We start from the raw sequence: 18,578 nt of genomic DNA, 5'->3' as shown, positions 1-18,578 counted from the left end.
CTCTCTGGCCGGGTTGTGCTCCCACCTCTCTCCCCCTTGGGCCAGACCATGACTGAACCCATTGTCCCTGAGTTCTCTCATCCCCTATGCCCCTGTCCGGAGCTTTCCGCCTGATTCGTCTGACTGATGACAGGCTGCCTGGCTGTCAGCACCAGTCCCAGCTGGAACCTCTGTGTAGTGACTGATATGGAGACGAATGGGGAACTGGGGAATCTTCATTCTACCTGAATAGACTTGGCTCTTAACATGCGTGTGTGTGTGTGTGTGTGTGGGTATGTGTGCGTGTGTGTTTTTTTGTGTTTTTACAGCTTGTGGACCAGTGGAGGGCGCGGTGCCAGGAGTTGGGCATTCCCATCAGCGGCAGCTTCAGCCTCATCAACATCCTGGGTGACCCCTACGAGATCCGCCAGTGGAACGCCGACGGACTGCCCAGGGACACCGTCTCCACGGAGAACGGCATCCTGGTGACCCGCGGGAGGCGCTGGCCGCTCATGATCGACCCTCAGGATCAGGTGACCCGGCCCACCAGAAATATGTCGGAAACCTTGTACTGATCCCGTGCTGGAACAAAGTGTTGACGGCCTGCCTATCCTCTGAAACAAACACAGCCAGCCATGCAGCAGAGGGAGTACTAAGACTCTGCCCTCTCACCAAGACACACACACACACGTTTCTGCTTCCTCAGTCCCTCTGTAGCCCGATGCTGAGCTCCAGTCCCCCTGACACAGCCTGTTATCCTCTCTGTCATCCAGCGTTCCTCCTCCTGTCTGCGGTGGTGCCCTAGGGAGTGGTCTGCCCACTGGTCTGCCTCTGTCATCCACTGCCTGTGATGGAGATGGGGAGAGGCACCGAGGGAGGGAGAGAGGGGGGAGGGAGGCTAGCTGGCTGGCAGCCTAGCGTGGGGACACTTCAGCATCGCAGGCACGCACGCACGCGCACAGACCAGACACACACACAAACAGAAAGCAAACATCAGGTCTGTGGTGGAGCGCCTGGGTCAGTTTTCATTCATGTCATTGTGAGTGATTCAGATTTGGTAGTTTCATGAATCCCATCGTCTTAGTAGCTGTAGAGCCTTTCTAATAGGAGAGAAATGTCCATAATTACCCTTTATGGTGGACACCCTGATACCTTAAAGAGACAATATGTAAGCTTGGTTTAATATCAGTGATTTAATATCATTGGTTTAATATCATTGACTATAACCCTCTCCCACATACACATATAACCCTGAACTGGACAAATCTTGCACCTTGCATATACTTCTTTGTAATGTTTTTGTTATTTATTAATGCACTAATTTTTATGCTCAGACCACTGTTCTTATTTGTTTTTATTTCCCTTATTCCTTGTGTATAAGTTGTTGTTGCACCAACGGACTTGAACAAATTCCTTGTTTGTTGTGAAACTTACTTGGCAATGAAACTCTTTCTGATTCTGATATCCCTCTATGATGGAAATCCTGAAACGTTAAAGAGAGTCTGAAAGCTTGGTAGCTGGTCGCCTAGCCGTTAAGTGCTTCGGGCCAGTAATCAAAAGGTTAGATTGATTCCCGGAGTCGACCTGAATAACATGAATGCTAATGTGAATAATGGAATCATTTGGTCGTTTAGCCCTTGAGCAAGGCACTTGAACCTTATTTCTCCGGCTCGTTGTAAAAAAAGGCAATAACACCTGGCCCGATGCTGTCTCAGGGATGGTAGGGAATGCAAAAACACCCTTTCTTGTGAAATCGAACAAATACAAGAACTGACCTAATAACAATAATAGAAATAACATTTATTAAATTCTGGCCCATATGGTCTGATAGGATTTAGCCAAACTAACAAAACCAACGTGAAACACAAAGACAATGAACAACCCTGTAATGACTATTCATACCCCCGTAATGAATATTCATACCCCCATAATGAATATTTAAACCCGTCTCCCTTCCAAGGCAAACCGTTGGATCCGCTCAAAGGAGACCAAGAACGGACTGAAGGTGATCAAACTGACCGACTCTGGTTTCCTGCGGACCCTGGAGAACGCCATTCGCATGGGCGTGCCTGTTCTGCTGGAGGAGGTGGGTCCAGTGGGGGGTGGGTTGGGACAATGTTGGGGGGGGGTTACCGGTACATTCTTGGGGTTGACTGATTGTCTTGGACACGAGTCACCACACCAGTCTCAAATCCATACCTAAGCGCTACATCAGCAATCTTCGTGACCAGAAGAGACATACATTATTTTTTTTATTTTTATTTTCGCGCGGGAATACAGGGCCCTCTTCAAGTGCAATAGCTTCGCCATCTGATATTCACCTCTAGTGAAAGCAGTCGGATCAAGTTACCACAAAACCTGACGTTCAGGGTCAGAGAGCACTGGACTGGACACCGTGACTGTCTGGCCAAGTCACAGGGAATAGGAAAAATATCAGAAGTGATGCTGTGAATACCTAGAAAACCAAGGAGATTTGGTTCTCTGTTGATTTACTGAAAGAGCCACACACCCTGACGAAATAACGAAAAGTATTATGCTGAACACGGGAGGCTTGATTGCATTCAATAGTAATAATCACTGCTTTAACTACAAATGTTTGCTTCAAACTTTTACAATTGCAAATGAATGACATCTATAATGAGCCCTAGGGGCGTGGTTAGAGCTGCATACCGTTCAACAGCTGTCCAGTGTCCACCCTGTCCTTACGCCCACTGCAGATCTGAGAGGGTTCAACAGGTGTGAGCCGTCCTGGATTCCACGTATTATTCACAAATAACGTCCTCAAATAGGGTGTGGGTCTTAGTGGTAATTTGTTCTGCGCGAAGTGACTAGTGAAATTTTTTGTGTGTGTGTGTGTGTGTGCGCCTGTGTGTGCGTCTGTGTGTAGCTGAAGGAAAGCGTGGACCCGTCACTGGAGCCAATCCTGCTGAAACAGACGTTCGTGTCCGGAGGACGTACCCTCATCCGCCTGGGCGACTCTGACGTCGACTACGACAAGAACTTCCGATTCTACATGACCACCAAGATGGCCAACCCTCACTATTTACCTGAGGTGGGTCACCAATCACTGCCCATCTGAGGTGGGTCGCCAATCACTGCCCATCTGAGGTGGTTCACCAATCACTGCCCATCTGAGGTGGTTCACCAATCACTGCCCATCTGAGGCGGTTCACCAATCACTGCCCATCTGAGGTGGTTCACCAATCACTGCCCATCTGAGGCGGTTCACCAATCACTGCCCATCTGAGGTGGTTCACCAATCACTGCCCATCTGAGGTGGTTCACCAATCACTGCCCATCTGAGGCGGTTCACCAATCACTGCCCATCTGAGGCGGTTCACCAATCACTGCCCATCTGAGGCGGTTCACTAATCACTGCCCATCTGAGGCGGTTCACCAATCACTGCCCATCTGAGGCGGCTCACCAGTCACTGCCCATCTGAGGCGGTTCACCAATCATTGCCCATCCGAGGCGGTTCACCAATCACTGCCCATCTGAGGCGGCTCACCAATCACTGCCCATCTGAGGCGGCTCACCAATTATTGCCCATCTGAGGCGGTTCACCAATCACTGCCCATCTGAGGCGGTTCACTAATCACTGCCCATCTGAGGTGGTTCACCAATCACTGCCTACCTGAGGTGGGTCACCAAGTGTTTAGAATTATTTGAGGTTAATAAAATGTCTGGTTTCCCCATCTGTTTCTGGTACAAATATAATAAATGACCCTCAGTACGCACACCCTCAAACACACACAAACACCTCTCCCTCTCTCGCTCCATGTGACGAACGTTGGCACACTGACACTATAAACACCGTGAGCGGTTGGCAGAGAGCGGTGGCATCACGGCCCAAGTCTTGCCAGGGGACGGTTGACGTGAGGTGTTCCCACCTGCTGGCCGGCTGTGCCCCTTGGCTCACCCAGCCTGCGGGAGAAAACCCATGCTGCCATTTGAAGGCGTTGCGAGCCAGCCCCGGCCCGACGCTCCCAAACCGCCGAGCTCACACGTCCTCAGCCACACCACGTTGCGGCACCCCGGTGACCTCGAACCAAAAGCCCTGCGGGGCAGTTCGTCCATCTGTCGCATGTATTTTACGGGGCCCTTTTGACATCAGCGGGATGGTTTGTAGATCCAGTTCCTTTCCGGTCAGCTTCACACCCCTGGGCCAGACCACTCCTAACCACACGTCTTCAGTAGGCACTTGAAGATGGAGACTGAGTCTCTGTCTCTCACAGTAATCGGCAGATTGTTCCGCAATAATGGAGCCACTGTAGAGAGGCTGATTTTGTCTAATCTGACGAGACTGTGGATCTGCATTATTTTTGTACAAAACCTTTTAAATATTTGCAATGTACTGGATATTTAAAAAAGCCACCTTTGAAGTAAATTGTATATGTTTCTCAAAAGAGAGATTGGGGTCCAGGGTAATGCTGAGGTCCCTCATAGTTTTTGGGAGATGACTGTAGAACCATCGAGGTTCTTTGGTTTATCAGTTTTAGGGAGATGACTGTACAACCATCAAGGTTCTTTGGTTTATCAGTTTTAGGGAGATGACTGTAGAACCATCAAGGTTCATTGGTTTATCAGTTTTAGGGAGATGACTGTACAACCATCAAGGTTCATTGGTTCATTAGTTCCTCAGACAGAAGGGATGTGAAAGAACAGGCTGGCATTCATCTCTACGACGTCTGTCTCTTTCATGCCTTCTAGGCATCTCTGCACAAAGTTGTCACGGACAAGACACATTGCTTTTGAATCAAACATCAAAGCTTTTTCACTGCTGCTTTTTAGCGATTTAAAGAGGTAACATTTTGTATTTTTTATTTATGAACATTATTTGATTGGATGGCTATGGATGCTTAAAATAGTTTCTCTCAAGTACTATGTTACTATGAGCTTTAAGCTGGTTTGTTGTATTTATCTTCTCATGTTTTCCAGGTGTGCATCAAAGTGACCATCATTAACTTCACTGTCACCAAGTCTGGCTTGGAGGATCAGCTTCTCAGGTACACACAGGCAATCTGAAGGAGTCTTTGACTCAACAACTCTTGACCACCCCAGGCCAAACTGGACTTTTGTTCCTATAGCAATTAAATAGTGTTACCTATGATTCCAAAGGGAGGTGTTCCATTAGCGCTCAGGGGGTTTGGGTAGACATTCTGACCGCTAACTGGACAGCCAAGGCGGGTTGGACTTGGGCTGAGTCCCGTGGTGAAACGGTGATGGCGTGATTGACTTGCGGTTGTCTGGTGTTCCCACCCACAGTGATGTGGTTCGTTTGGAGCGACCGGAACTAGAGGAGCAGAGGAACCAACTGATTGTGAGGATTAATGCCGACCGCAACCAACTGAAGGCTGTTGAGGACCGCATCCTCAAACTGCTCTTCAACTCCAAGGGCAACATCCTGGACAATGAAGAGCTGGTGCAGACCCTGCAGGAGTCAAAGGTCAGGGGTCATAGGGGTGAAAGAAAACACATATATCAGCTGAGGCCAGGGGTTACTGAGGTCTATGGGGGGACTCGTTATGGTAAAGGGTGTGATTGTTGAACTCTCAGGGGTGGTCACCTTTTCTTTTGAGCGGTATTTGTATCACCTTTCTGTACGTGTAGTTTCTGTCCTTAGTGTTCCTCAATCATCTTTTTTCTATCGGTTTCCATCTGACCCACAACCTGTAGGTGACATCGGAGGCCATCAAACATCGTCTGGAGGAGGCGGAGGCGACGGAGCTGATGATCAACGCGGCGAGGGAGCGCTACCGTCCCGTGGCCACCCGAGGCTCTGTCATGTACTTTGTCATCGCCAGCCTCTCCGAGATAGACCCCATGTACCAGTTCTCCCTAAAGTACTTCAAACAGGTGATCCACATCAGATGTCTCTGTACTGACAGATGAATGGTTTCTCTGACCTCCAAAAATCAGGAACGTTTGTTGTTCCCCTTCTATCACACTCCATCTCCATTCCTCCCCTCGTTTCTCCGTCCCTTCCCTCTCACATCCACCCCCACCCCACCAATGACTCCTCCTCTTTCTTCCACGACTGCAGCTCTTCAACACCACCATAGAAATGTCTGAAAGGAGCAGCGTTCTGGAGGAGCGTTTGCAGGTGCTGCTGGACCAGACCTTGCTCACCAGCTACACCAATGTGTCCCGCGGCCTGTTTGAGGAGCACAAGACCATTTACAGGTGACAAGGGTTTTCGTCTTTCAGTTCCAGAGTTTTTTTTTTTACTCTGGAACTTGGCCCGCTGCATTTCGTGTGTGAAACGTAATATCAAAATGCACGTATGGCGGTAACGATTTGTGTGTTTTTGTGGAGACAGCTTCATGCTCTGCGTGGAAGTCATGCGACAGCGTGGCGAGGTGTCCGACGCGGAGTGGCTGCACTTCCTGCGGGGCTCACCCCCCCTCGACAAGGTAGTCAGGAAGTCAAGTTGATTGGCTTCTTCTTAGCCAATCACGGGCAAGCTGTTACAACACTAGGAGCTTGTGTCGGCACTAACATGTTTTATTTTCAACCAGCGCTCTAAATGGTGGTCTCTGGAAACGTAATCGATTACAGTTTAAAGTTACATCAACATGTGAATGCTAGTGATGGCTAGCTTTGCTAGTTAGTAGTATGCTAATATCTGACCCTGCACATGAATATTCATAAGTTGAGTGCTGTTGGTTGACAGACTATATTGGAGCAAATTTGAATGGGCATTATTGGCAACTTTTTTAGACTTTTACGTCGTTAAATGACTGAATATTCATATAACAGTGATACATTTAGTCAGTTTCCTATGTTCAATTTATCACCAATTTATGTTTTCAACCCAAACACAAAAGGGTATTTAAAAATTAGTATGCCAATTAAACAAGGCCATTTACTCATAGCTATTTACAGGGCTCTGATTTCATCCTTTGTTAAACTCCTACAAATTTTTCGGATCTATGTAAATGAAAGAAAGGTGCCTGATTTATAGAAATCTAGGCACAGACAGAACCCTTTGTCAATATCTCGGATATGGCCTTTAAACCAAACAAGATTGCTCCCTTCAGCAACTCTGCAGTTATCCTTTCTTCACCGAGCACGATTGCAATGCACTCGTTTTCTGTCTCCTTATTGAGTGTCTGTCTGTTTACCAGTGTGCCAGTCAGCCTGTTTTTCTGCTCTGGTGCCTCTGAGACACCGGAGAAAGAGATGAAGAGAGATGGAGAGGGATGAGGAGGGATGGAGAGAGATGGGGTGTGGGGGTGCGATTCTAACCGCTGCTGTCACTGTGTCTAGCATACTGATTGTTCTGTCTCGACAGAGGCACCGGTCAACAATCAGCCGTATTCCCTTCCCTCGTTCATAACCCCTACTTAAAGAGACGCTCCGGAGCGCCTGGGTCATTTCAGCCAGGGGTTTTGGAAGTGGTGCTCACGAGCCCAAAATGGATCCCTCTGCATTGTCTACTGCCTGATCAGTTGTGTAATGTCATTCATTCTGCGCCAAATCTTAAAAATGGCAATCCGCATTCCAACCGCGTCACGGCGTTGTTGTGCTTAAGGTTCTTGAGTGCTTCCCTAACTGGCCTTAAATCAGTGTCTGGCGGCCACATTGGGGCTCTCGCACCTCCTATATCAGCTCTGACACCACACGAATTGCCAGATGCATCAACGGCTTCATAACCAGCGGGCCATTTACACAAGGCCTTTTACACGTCATTATGTAGGCCGAGGAAATACGGCCACTTTGGCCCGATACAATCGGAAGACAATTGTCAGTGAACGGATGTTCCTCCTCTCCGCCCTCCTGCTCATCTTCTGTTTCTCCCCCTGCCATTATTTTCTCATTTCCTCTCCATCCATCACTTGGACACTCCATTTAATCCCCCATGCACCCCCCCCCCCCTCCCCTCCTGTCGCCTCGCCAACCTTCTTGCGGTTTCCCCGTCCTCTTCTATCTCCGCTACATTCATTGTATTCCCGTGTCCACCTCCCTTTCCTCCACCCACCTCTCTTCTCGCCTCCCATCTCTGTTCATCTACACCCCCGCCCCCTCCTCTTTATTCCTCCCCCTTTCCAATTCGTCTGTCGATTTCGCCTGCCGCCTCCCTCCCCTTCCCAGGAGTGTGCCGCGAGGCCTGACGTGCCGTGGTTAACGCCGTGTGCCTGGCAGACCTGCTGTGAGCTTGAGGATTCTCTGCCCTGCTTTAAAGGCATCGAGCGGGAGATTTCCGCTACGCCCATCTCCATCCAACTAGGTAGGTTGCTGTTGCCCGATCTTTGGGCTTCAGTAGAAACACTTTGTAAGAGCTGCCGATGTAAATTTGAGGGTTTTGTCTGATTTTACACGCCATGAGCGAGCCCCCGTCTTTCCAGTTAGCCGGGACTAGCACACATGCTAAGCTAGCTCTCACTTGCCACAGATTGCTGACGGTGTGCTTATCCGCCCCTGACGAATTGGTCGTGTGTTAGCATGCAGTTCAGGTAACCCGTCCTGTCATCAACTCTAATGTTTCCATCGCCGCTGCAAGGTCGCCACCTGTGCTGTCACAACCTGCTGCTGAGCAACTCATCGTCGCCTCCCTTTTCATTGGTGCGTCAGTCAAGTGCCTTAGAAGGCTGCGATTGGACCAGAACTGAGCTGTTTCCTCACATAAACCACCCCCTCCAATACGCCACCCACTCCCAGAGCACATCACTCCACCGCAATTCTACCTCCACTGGCTCCCCGTATTTATTTTTTCGGGGACAAACACATTGAGAACAGGTTCTCGTTTACGTGTGTGCCTTGGGGAAACAATTTAAGTGGGAGAAAATAGCCCCCCCCCCCCGCCCCCCCACACACACAGACACACACGGCTCCTCCAGGACCAACCCGGTTGTCTTGGCTGTGGGAGACACTTTTGGTCGATGTCAGGGCTGCAGAATCTCACTAAAACACTTGGAATTGGCAGACTTGTTTAGGAATTGTTAAGGAAAGCTTTATTTATTTATTATCAGCCTTTTACTATTACTTTTGTGTGTTACTAAGAACACGTTAAGGACACATCACAGCCTGTGAATAACTAGTGTTAATTGACTTGCTCAGGGAACAACAACACCAACAACACCTCTCTACACACACGATGGTTGCTTACATTGTACTCTGCTGTGGATATTTTTTATTATTAATCTGTGTGTGGGTGTGTGTATGTCCCAGGTCGTCTGGAAGTGCGTATCAACCCAGCAAGCTGGCATGGCTACGTTCCTGAGTCTGACCTGAAGTCCTTCTCAGAGGAGCCTTGCGAGGGAGAGGAGACCGACAGGGTTCGGGGCCACTGGGACCAGAGACTGGGGCCCTTCCAGAAACTGGTGCTCATCAAGAGCTTCATGGAGGAGAAGGTAGGGACAGGAGGGTGTGTCTGTGACTGGTGCTCATCAAGAGCTTCATGGAGGAGAAGGTAGGGACAGGAGCGTTTGTCTGTGAATGGTGCTCATCAAGAGCTTCATGGAGGAGAAGGTAGGGACAGGAGCGTTTGTCTGTGAATGGTGCTCATCAAGAGCTTCATGGAGGAGAAGGTAGGGACAGGAGCGTTTGTCTGTGAATGGTGCTCATCAAGAGCTTCATGGAGGAGAAGGTAGGGACAGGAGCGTTTGTCTGTGATGGGGAAAAGGCCTGCGCTTCCATGTCAATGCTCTTTTTTCATTTCGATTACATCTCATTTCGTGAAGTTCCCTTCAGGCCAGTTTGGGATGACTACCAATGTCATTGTTCACTCATCCGTTTTATTTACTTTCTCTCTCTGTCACTCTCTTCCTCCCTTAAGGTGGTGTTTGCCGTGACTGAGTTTGTCATTGTGAGTCTGGGGAAGCAGTTTGTGGAGAACCCTCCAGTGGACCTGGGGACACTGTACGGCGACATGTCTCCCACCACACCGCTGGTCTTCATCCTAAGCACCGGCTCAGATCCCATGGGGGCCTTCCAGCGCTTCGCCAAGGAGAGGGGGTGTCTGGACAGGTGAGGCTTCTGTCTACTCCTCGCGTCACATCCCTCTGTCTAATCCCCGTGTCTCATCCCTCTGTCTACTCCCTGTGTCTCATCCCTCTGTCTACTCCCCGTGTCACATCCCTCTGTGTACTCCCCGTGTCACATCCCTCTGTCTAATCCCCGTGTCTCATCCGTCTGTCTACTCCCCGTGTCTCATCCGTCTGTCTACTCCCCGTGTCACATCCCTCTGTGTACTCCCCGTGTCACATCCCTCTGTCTACTCCCCGTGTCTCATCCGTCTGTCTACTCCCCGTGTCACATCCCTCTGTGTACTCCCCGTGTCACATCCCTCTGTCTAATCCCCGTGTCTCATCCGTCTGTCTACTCCCCGTGTCTCATCCGTCTGTCTACTCCCCGTGTCACATCCCTCTGTCTACTCCCCGTGTCACATCCCTCTGTCTACTCCCTGTGTCACATCCCTCTGTGTACTCCCCGTGTCTCACACCTCTACCTCTGTAGGTCAACCCTTCTCTGTTTCATCCCCCCTCAGGGTTCAGTCCATCTCTCTTGGCCAGGGCCAGGGTCCAATAGCAGAGAGGTTGATCATGGAGGCTGTGAAGACGGGCCACTGGATCTTCCTCCAGAACTGCCACCTGGCCGTCTCCTGGATGTTGGCTATGGAGGAACTGATCAAGACTTTTGCCGAGCCTGGTCAGATACCACAAACACACACACCCTTTCCAATCCCATTTATTTTATAAAGCATTTTTCACAGCAGCGGTTGTCACTAAGTGCTTGTACAGATATCCACTGAAATGCACTGCAGGTAAATGTAAAATATTCTGTAGTTAAAAAATAATCCACAAAATGCAGTACAGTATTATACAGTCATGGGAGGGCATTATTTGATGCAGTACGGTATTATACAGTCACGGGAGGGCATTATTAGATGCAGTACGGTATTATACAGTCACGGGAGGGCATTATTAGATGCAGTACGGTATTATACAGTCACAGGAGGGCATTATTAGATGCAGTACGGTATTATACAGTCATGGGAGGGCATTATTAGATGCAGTATGGTATTATACAGTCACGGGAGGGCATTATTAGATGCAGTACGGTATTATACAGTCACAGGAGGGCATTATTAGATGCAGTATGGTATTATACAGTCACGGGAGGGCATTATTAGATGCAGTATGGTATTATACAGTCACGGAGGGCATTATTAGATGCAGTATGGTATTATACAGTCACGGGAGGGCATTATTAGATGCAGTACAGTATTATACAGTCATGGGAGGGCATTATTAGATGCAGTACGGTATTATACAGTCACGGGAGGGCATTATTAGATGCAGTATGGTATTATACAGTAGCTACAGTAGCTGTCATGCGGGCTGGCTAATGTTCCAGTCATTCGCTAGCTAGCTAGCCAGCCAAACAGTTTACTCAGTCACGTCAAACAAGCCACTGAGGTGAGAGAGCAGCCTCTCTGCTTCAGCTTTTCTATTGGCATGGGCTGTCTTGTCTGCATGGAGCATTCTGCTCAGTCTGGAAGCCTTCAGGGGAGATCGCAAGTGAAACAAATATTCCAAAGTCATGAAGCCAGACGTCTAGTTTTGAAATTACCCCCAACCCTTCCCCATCCCCAACTAAACGGGCGTTCAGCGGGCCGACGCCGACGTCCTTTTACTGGGGTGGTATAGCCACATGGGGTGTTGGTGTCTGGGTAACAGGTGTGGTGATGGTCAGGTAAGGACAATGTTTATATCCAGGACGGAGCACGGGGAATGGGATATTAATGGCTGTAACACTCTGCACCTGCTGTTTCCCTGGCCTGCTCCAGTTTTATTGATGTGTGTGTGTGTGTGTCCGGTAGGCACGGTGATCCACGAGAACTTCCGCCTGTTCCTCAGTTCCATGCCCACCACGGTGTTCCCTGTGACCGTCCTGCAGAACTCAGTCAAGGTGACCACCGCCACAATCCCCGTCACAGAACAACCGCACACACAGAGAGCTTCTGGTTCTGCAGTGTTACATGTTAGGATAGTGTTGTTGCTTTTTCTTTTTGAAACGTGCCAGCAAACGTGACAAACGTTAGCGCAGACATTGGTAACCAATCCTCTCCTGAGTTCAGTGGGCGGCAGCTAGGACGTGTGGACAGGACCGCTACGGGCAACAACATTCAACATCAATTTAAACACCCCGATTTGTTTATTTTAAATGAAGTTGTGAAAATAAAAGGACAGGATTAAAAAAGATATATGAAATAGCGTTGTGTGGACACTGTTTTCAGCGTGCATGCTGAGTTAGGCTTAGCCACCCGGCCAGTGTTTTCTGTCAAGGCCGTCTTTATCCCTGAGAGAGTAAGGCCATTGCTTTATCAACACACACACACACACACACCTCCATTCCATTTGACTGAGTTCGGCTGCATCTCTCATGGATCCATTAGCTATGGCTGGGAATGAAGGCTTTTCCCACCCACGGAGGCCTCAAGCACATCTCTTAAGGAACATTCATATTTTAGATCAACACTTCCTCACGTTCTGTAGCTTTGGGCTGTATAATACTTCACGGAGGCAAAGCTTTGTGTATTTTCTTATTTGAGTATAGTTGATGAATACAGCAATATGTCACACTTAATCAGTGTCACTTACTGTTGGTACTGGTAGATTTTTCAAATATAAGCGTCCAAGACAAAGTAGAAATGGGGGGGGGGGGGTAATTTGTTTTCTAAACATATAAATATGGAGATTTACGAAGTAATTTAGCAATTTGTTTTTTGTAAATTGCAATCTAGTGCTTTAAAGTGTTTGTACTGTGTATGGAAAAGCATATCCCAAGTGATTTTTCTCCTCACCGTATGTCAGGTGACCAACGAGCCGCCGAAGGGTCTCCGCGCCAATGTGCGCCGCGCGTTCACCGAGATTACCAAGAACCTTTTCGAGGAGCACATCCTGGGACGCAAATGGAGGAAGATCATCTTTGGCGTCTGCTTGTTCCAAGCTGTTATACAGGTTCGAACAGACACCCCCATGTCTTAGATGAGTGTAAGTGATGCTGAGTCTCACAGCAGAATTAACTGTATGTGTGTGTGTGTGTGGGTTGCAGGAGAGGAAGAAGTTTGGCCCTCTGGGCTGGAACATCTGTTACGAGTTCAACGACAGTGACCGAGAGTGTGCCCTACTCAACCTAAACCTTTACTGTCAGTCAGGACACATACCCTGGGACGCGCTTATCTACATCACTGGTGGGTGTGTGCGAGTCCACTTGCCCCTTTACTCCTTCCTAGCCTCCCCTTGAGTGCTACGTGCATCAAACGTTATCCGTTCTGTTGCCTGTGCGGTTGCCGTGCCTACCAGGACCGCTACGTTTCCGGACACGACGGCCGCCACGGATCGATCGCGGTGCCACGGACCCCGTAGATCAGTCGAGACGGCCGACTGGCCCGATTTTTTGTGACTTCTGCTGACTGATGTTACGACTGAACGGCCTCTGTCATCAGTGCAAACCGCTGTTACTTGTATTCAGGAGCAGGGACGGCTCTCAGTGTAAGCGGCCTCTTAGGGCCCCTGACCGCTAGGGGGCCCCAAATAGAATTTTGCTTGGGGCCCCAAAATTGAATTTGCTTGGGGCCCCCAGATAGAATTTGGCTTGGGGCCCCAAAATTGAATTTGCTTGGGGCCCCCAGATAGAATTTGGCTTGGGGCCCCCAGAAGGCTAGAGCCGGTCCTGCTCAGGGGTCTGGGCAACATGCACAGGCTGAGATATGATGAGGTCTTGAGACAGCGGGCTTACGTGTCGAGGGCACACAGCGTCTGGCGTGACACCGCTGTGTGTTGTGGGCTGTTGTCTTCACCCCTTAGGTATCGCACACCAAACACCTCAGAAATAGTCCTTCTGGAATTTTTACATTTGACTTGTGGGCTCAAATCCATTTTTGAAAATGCGTGGGTGAATGTTACCCCCCCCTTCCTCTACTTGACTGCCTTCTGCCCCCCCCCCCCCCCTTCCCCCGGGCCTCTATTATTCATGCCGTTACTGCTGGTCAGTATGAGGTCCTGTGGTTCTGTGAGGTTTAGTGGCAGGCCGGCTGTGAGTGGAGACTATCCCAGAGGCTGTGGTTGTGTATGGAATGCATTAACACTTTGAAATAATTTCCCCCTTCTGTACGAGCAGGCAGACAGGAACCTTCCTACTGCAGAGACTCAAAGCTCCTGCTAAAGAATCGTGATACACAAACGCAATTACTTTCTCCTTCATGCATAAACACAAATACAAATTATTCTCCAAAACTTGGTCTGGTTTATCCTAATTTAATTTCATCTTAAATTACACTTATCTTCCAATCTAGATCTTTCAATTTGGTTGTTTTTTGCCGAATGTATGTTTGCTAAATTCATAATTCCACCATATTTTGTCTGGCACTGCATGTCCATTTAACCATAGTAGCATGTACTGTTGTCAACTCAGTGTTTTGCAGCCCTACTTTCTTATCATGAAATCCTAACCACTTGTCACCATCTCACAGCTGTTAGGTGCTGGCTTTGTGATTGGTCGCCAATCATTACCCAAGCCTCCCCCCTGCTTTCTATGTAAAGCATTTGGGTGTCTAAAAGTGCTGTGTAGGTCCAATCAATTATTATTAATTAATTACATGAGCTGGATTGGACTCATTAGCGAAATCAATGGCCATGTTTTGCAATGGAAACTAGATAATTAGCATTTTGTATAGGTGGTCCAGCTGGTCTCCGCGGGGTAGGTTTCTCCTGTTATTAGCTGCTTAATGAGCACTCCCGTCCCCCAGGTGAGATAACATACGGTGGAAGAGTGACTGATGCCTGGGATCAACGCTGCCTCCGTACCATTCTGAAAGGTTTCTTCTCCCCTGTTACACTGGAACCAGGATACGCCTTCTCCCCCTCAGGTGATCCCCTCCTCGAGGCTGTGGGTGGGGTGGGTATTCTTTGACTCAATTTGTAAATTATAGTACGACTTATAGGCTGAGCCTTTGTCTCCTAAAATGCCTGTCAGGAGTGTACTACGCCCCTGACATGGACTGTCTGTCTGCCTACAAGACATACATAGAGAACCTCCCCCTCATTGACGACCCAGAGATCTTTGGCATGCACGAGAACGCCAACCTGGCCTTCCAGGTGAGACCGCCGCACTTTGGAACAATGCCCCGGCCTCCAGGAAGCAGCGAGACATTGTTTTAGGGGCTCCTTTAGCCACTAAAGCTGTGACAGTAGGTCCTACGGTGTCTGGTGACCACCGCTGTGGCCCTCAAAGTGTCTGTCGGTCTGTGCAGCGCAAGGAGGCCGTGACCCTGATCCACACCATCCTGGAGGTGCAGCCTCGCTCGGCGGCCCGCGGCGGCGGCAAAACCAACGACCAGATTGTCCACGAGCTCGCGGACTCCGTCCTCGCCAAGATCCCTGGTGAGTTAGGTGGACGCGCCCCAGCGGGGGGGACAAACGCACCCATGCGGACACATGCCCTCTCAGCATGTAACGTGCGTTCTGCTTCAGAGCGTCTGGAGATGGACGAGGCCACGGGGGCTCTGTTTGTCCGGGACGCCAACGGCCGCGTCAACTCCCTCACCACCGTCCTTGGACAGGAAGTGGATCGGTTCAACAACCTGCTCGGAGTCCTCAGGGTGAGTACAGGGTCAGAGGTCAGAGCAGTACTTCAGAAATGTGCTAGCTTTGGAGTGCAGCTCATTAATGGAACGGCTGGGGTTCCTGGGTCAGGCACTTCCTTACTAGAATATGGAAAGGGTTGACATTCACAATAACAGATGTATTATCTAAAACCCTTCTCCATGACCCTGGCTTGGTTTCCTTCCTCCCCAGGAGTCCCTGTGCACCCTACAGAAGGCCATAGCTGGGCTGGTGGTGATGTCAGAGGAGATGGAGAGGATCTACAATAGTTTCCTCAACAACCAGGTTCCTGATCACTGGACCCACTCTGCCTACCCCTCCCTGAAACCTCTGGCCTCCTGGATCAAAGACCTGGCCCTCAGGACCTCCTTCATACAGGTGAGAGACAGACAGGACCTCCTTCATACAGGTGAGAGACAGACAGGACCTCCTTCATACAGGTGAGAGACAGACAGGACCTCCTTCATACAGGTAAGAGACAGACAGGACCTCCTTCATACAGGTGAGAGACATACAGGTGAGAGTACAGACAGAACCTTGTGTCTGTGGTCCTGATGGTGAGCTGCAGCTGTACTGCTACTACCCCCACTGCTATAGCTGACAGACCCACGGACCACAGACAGGAACAACTGACCACACCCACCAGCATACAGCTGTACCAGAAGACATTGCGGGCCGGAGTGTTTCCACAGAGCGCTATTTCTATCTGGAATCACGTGTGTACACAACGTAGCGTGCACAACGTAGCGTGCACAACGTAGCGTGCACAACGTAGCGTGCACAACGTAGCGTGCACACGGAAGCAAAATCTCCATTTAGCTCACTTCTTAGACGTCTGTGTGCGTTCTCATTAGCTCACACAGGAAGACTTGTAATGTATGATGTGGTGCGCTCAGGGAACTGCCCCCCAGGCCAGACACGTTCAGTCATTATCAGAGGTAGTGAGATGTGTGGTTAAGGATTGGGCTGTACACTGCCTCAGTCAATCTGCCCGTCTCTCCCAGTCCTCCCTCTGCTCCATCTAACCATCTGTCTTTCTACAGTCTTCCCTCCCTCCCTGTGTATTCGCTCTGCTTCCCCAGACGGCAGCTTCCATTCCAGGAGACTGGTCTGACTTTCATTATGCAGTCCCTACATTTACACACCACTGGGTCAGAACGCACACGCTGGGACAGCCCCGAAATGGGAAGCGAGCGTCACTTGCCACAGTCTGTGTGTGTCTTGTTTTATCTCACCCATGACAAAGGGCCTGACCCCCGGGGACATCTAACCTGGCAGTTTGTCTGACAGTCTGTCATTATGACGCCGTCATTTCCATGACAGTGTAGGATGTTCACCCAAATGACGCCAACTGGTGCAGCTCAAGCAAAGGAATGTGTGAGTTTGATGTGGTCGTTTCCAGAGATCTTGGCAGAACGATGGCTTTTCTGCTCCTACACAACACTGCCTGCCAGTCCATCCACGGTGCCATCGTTGACTTGAATGGGGAACCCGGTCATTCTTTTAATGTGCATGGTTAACCCTCTCACATAAAAACGGGGCAAAGTGTGGTTTTTGGCGAGTCCCTCTGGACCACCTTAACAGTAGCTTCGAGGTTACCGGGATTAGCGTAGCGCAAACATAGCCTAGGGGAACTCGCTAGCCACTGTATGTGCATTATTCCTGCAGGGTAACTAAATCTGTCTGTCTGTCTCTGTCGGTAGAGTTGGATCACACGGGGTCAGCCCAAATCCTTCTGGATCTCTGGGCTCTTCTTCCCTCAGGGATTCCTCACCGGTCAGTACATTGTTTGTTTATGGTCTCTTTATTCCAGACTCTATTCAATAGCCTGTAGTGTCTTCACTGGGCTGGGCTTTTTTTAATATTCTCTTGGATATTTACAGAGAACCTTCAATACGGTACCAAACAAGTTGCAATCTGGACTGAACTAATGATACTGTTGTCACGCTGTTCCCCCTGACATCCTGTAGGGGCGCTACAGAACCACGCCAGGAACTACAACCTCCCCATCGACGAGCTCACCTTCCGATTCAACATGGTGTCAGCGTACCGAGACCAGGGGGCCGTGAGTGAGGCCCTGAAGAACCTGCCTGTCGGGGCCGAGCTCGACATGGACTCTGAGGTGTGCCGGGGGAGGGGGGGGGGGGCAGAATACACCAACCTGCCCCTGAGCAAGGCTTCACAATTAAAATACTGCACTGATTAGTGTTCTACACAACCTGTTCGTCCTATCAGTAGACACTGGATTCCACTGGGGATATTCCACATGAGTTCTGTTACAGCAATCATCCCAGCTGAAATCAAATTACACGACAAACAAACTTGACCACAACAAACAACCCCGGCCACAGAACTGAGCCAAACACTGACCTGGGTCACAGCACCAGGCAAACCAAAGTCAGTGTGCAGCTAACCGCCTGGCTTTATCAACCGACAGTGGCTTTGTCTTAGCAGAGAGGTTTCAGGCCGAACCCTGCAGCGTAACATTACCATGTTAAACTGTTAACAGCGCTTTCTCCTGACCCTCCGTCTCCGTAGTTACCCACCATCAAGGACGGCCTGCTGGTGCACGGGGTGTTCATGGATGCCTGTCGCTGGGACGACGTCAACGCGGCGATTGAGGACGCGCTGCCGCGGGTGATGAACCCCGTGCTCCCTGTGGTGCACTTTGAACCCCAGCGGAACTACGTCCCAGAGCCCTCCCTCTACCCCGCCCCTCTCTACAAGACATCAGCCAGGGCTGGGACTCTGTCTACCACCGGTAATATAAACCCCATCTCTATACCCAAACCTCTCCATAAAACATGGGCACCACCACCCACGCAAAACTTCGGCAAAATAGGCTTAATGGTTTGTGCCCCGTTTGTGCCTTAATGTTTTTTGTTTGTGCTGGTATCGGCCAACTTCACACCGATCTGGTGCTCTGGGGTCAACCAACCACTGACCTCTGGTGTGCCAGGGTCAAGGGTAACGGACTGAACCCAGTG

The 18,578-nt window shown here is 49.7% G+C and overlaps 1 protein-coding gene across 1 annotated transcript in view; it reads left to right on the top strand.

Annotated features, from left to right (window-relative positions):
* dnah6 (dynein, axonemal, heavy chain 6) overlaps positions 1-18,578 on the top strand; it is a 54,803-nt gene that overhangs the window by 35,730 nt on the left and 495 nt on the right. Inside the window, exons 60-82 of the mRNA XM_034291263.1 lie at positions 309-512; positions 1,940-2,065; positions 2,867-3,031; positions 4,919-4,986; positions 5,246-5,426; positions 5,657-5,836; positions 6,024-6,163; positions 6,300-6,393; positions 8,075-8,210; positions 9,152-9,333; positions 9,759-9,949; positions 10,470-10,630; positions 11,805-11,893; positions 12,799-12,945; positions 13,040-13,178; positions 14,736-14,855; positions 14,963-15,084; positions 15,240-15,369; positions 15,460-15,587; positions 15,784-15,969; positions 17,295-17,367; positions 17,562-17,713; positions 18,130-18,352. Of these exons, the coding sequence (XP_034147154.1) occupies positions 309-512; positions 1,940-2,065; positions 2,867-3,031; positions 4,919-4,986; positions 5,246-5,426; positions 5,657-5,836; positions 6,024-6,163; positions 6,300-6,393; positions 8,075-8,210; positions 9,152-9,333; positions 9,759-9,949; positions 10,470-10,630; positions 11,805-11,893; positions 12,799-12,945; positions 13,040-13,178; positions 14,736-14,855; positions 14,963-15,084; positions 15,240-15,369; positions 15,460-15,587; positions 15,784-15,969; positions 17,295-17,367; positions 17,562-17,713; positions 18,130-18,352 (3,337 nt within the window). The remainder of the gene's footprint in view (positions 1-308; positions 513-1,939; positions 2,066-2,866; positions 3,032-4,918; positions 4,987-5,245; positions 5,427-5,656; positions 5,837-6,023; positions 6,164-6,299; positions 6,394-8,074; positions 8,211-9,151; positions 9,334-9,758; positions 9,950-10,469; positions 10,631-11,804; positions 11,894-12,798; positions 12,946-13,039; positions 13,179-14,735; positions 14,856-14,962; positions 15,085-15,239; positions 15,370-15,459; positions 15,588-15,783; positions 15,970-17,294; positions 17,368-17,561; positions 17,714-18,129; positions 18,353-18,578) is intronic.

The sequence above is a fragment of the Esox lucius genome, chromosome 25, assembly GCF_011004845.1.
Source record: "Esox lucius isolate fEsoLuc1 chromosome 25, fEsoLuc1.pri, whole genome shotgun sequence".
Lineage (NCBI taxonomy): Eukaryota > Metazoa > Chordata > Actinopteri > Esociformes > Esocidae > Esox > Esox lucius.
This window is presented reverse-complemented; position numbering and strand designations above follow the sequence as displayed.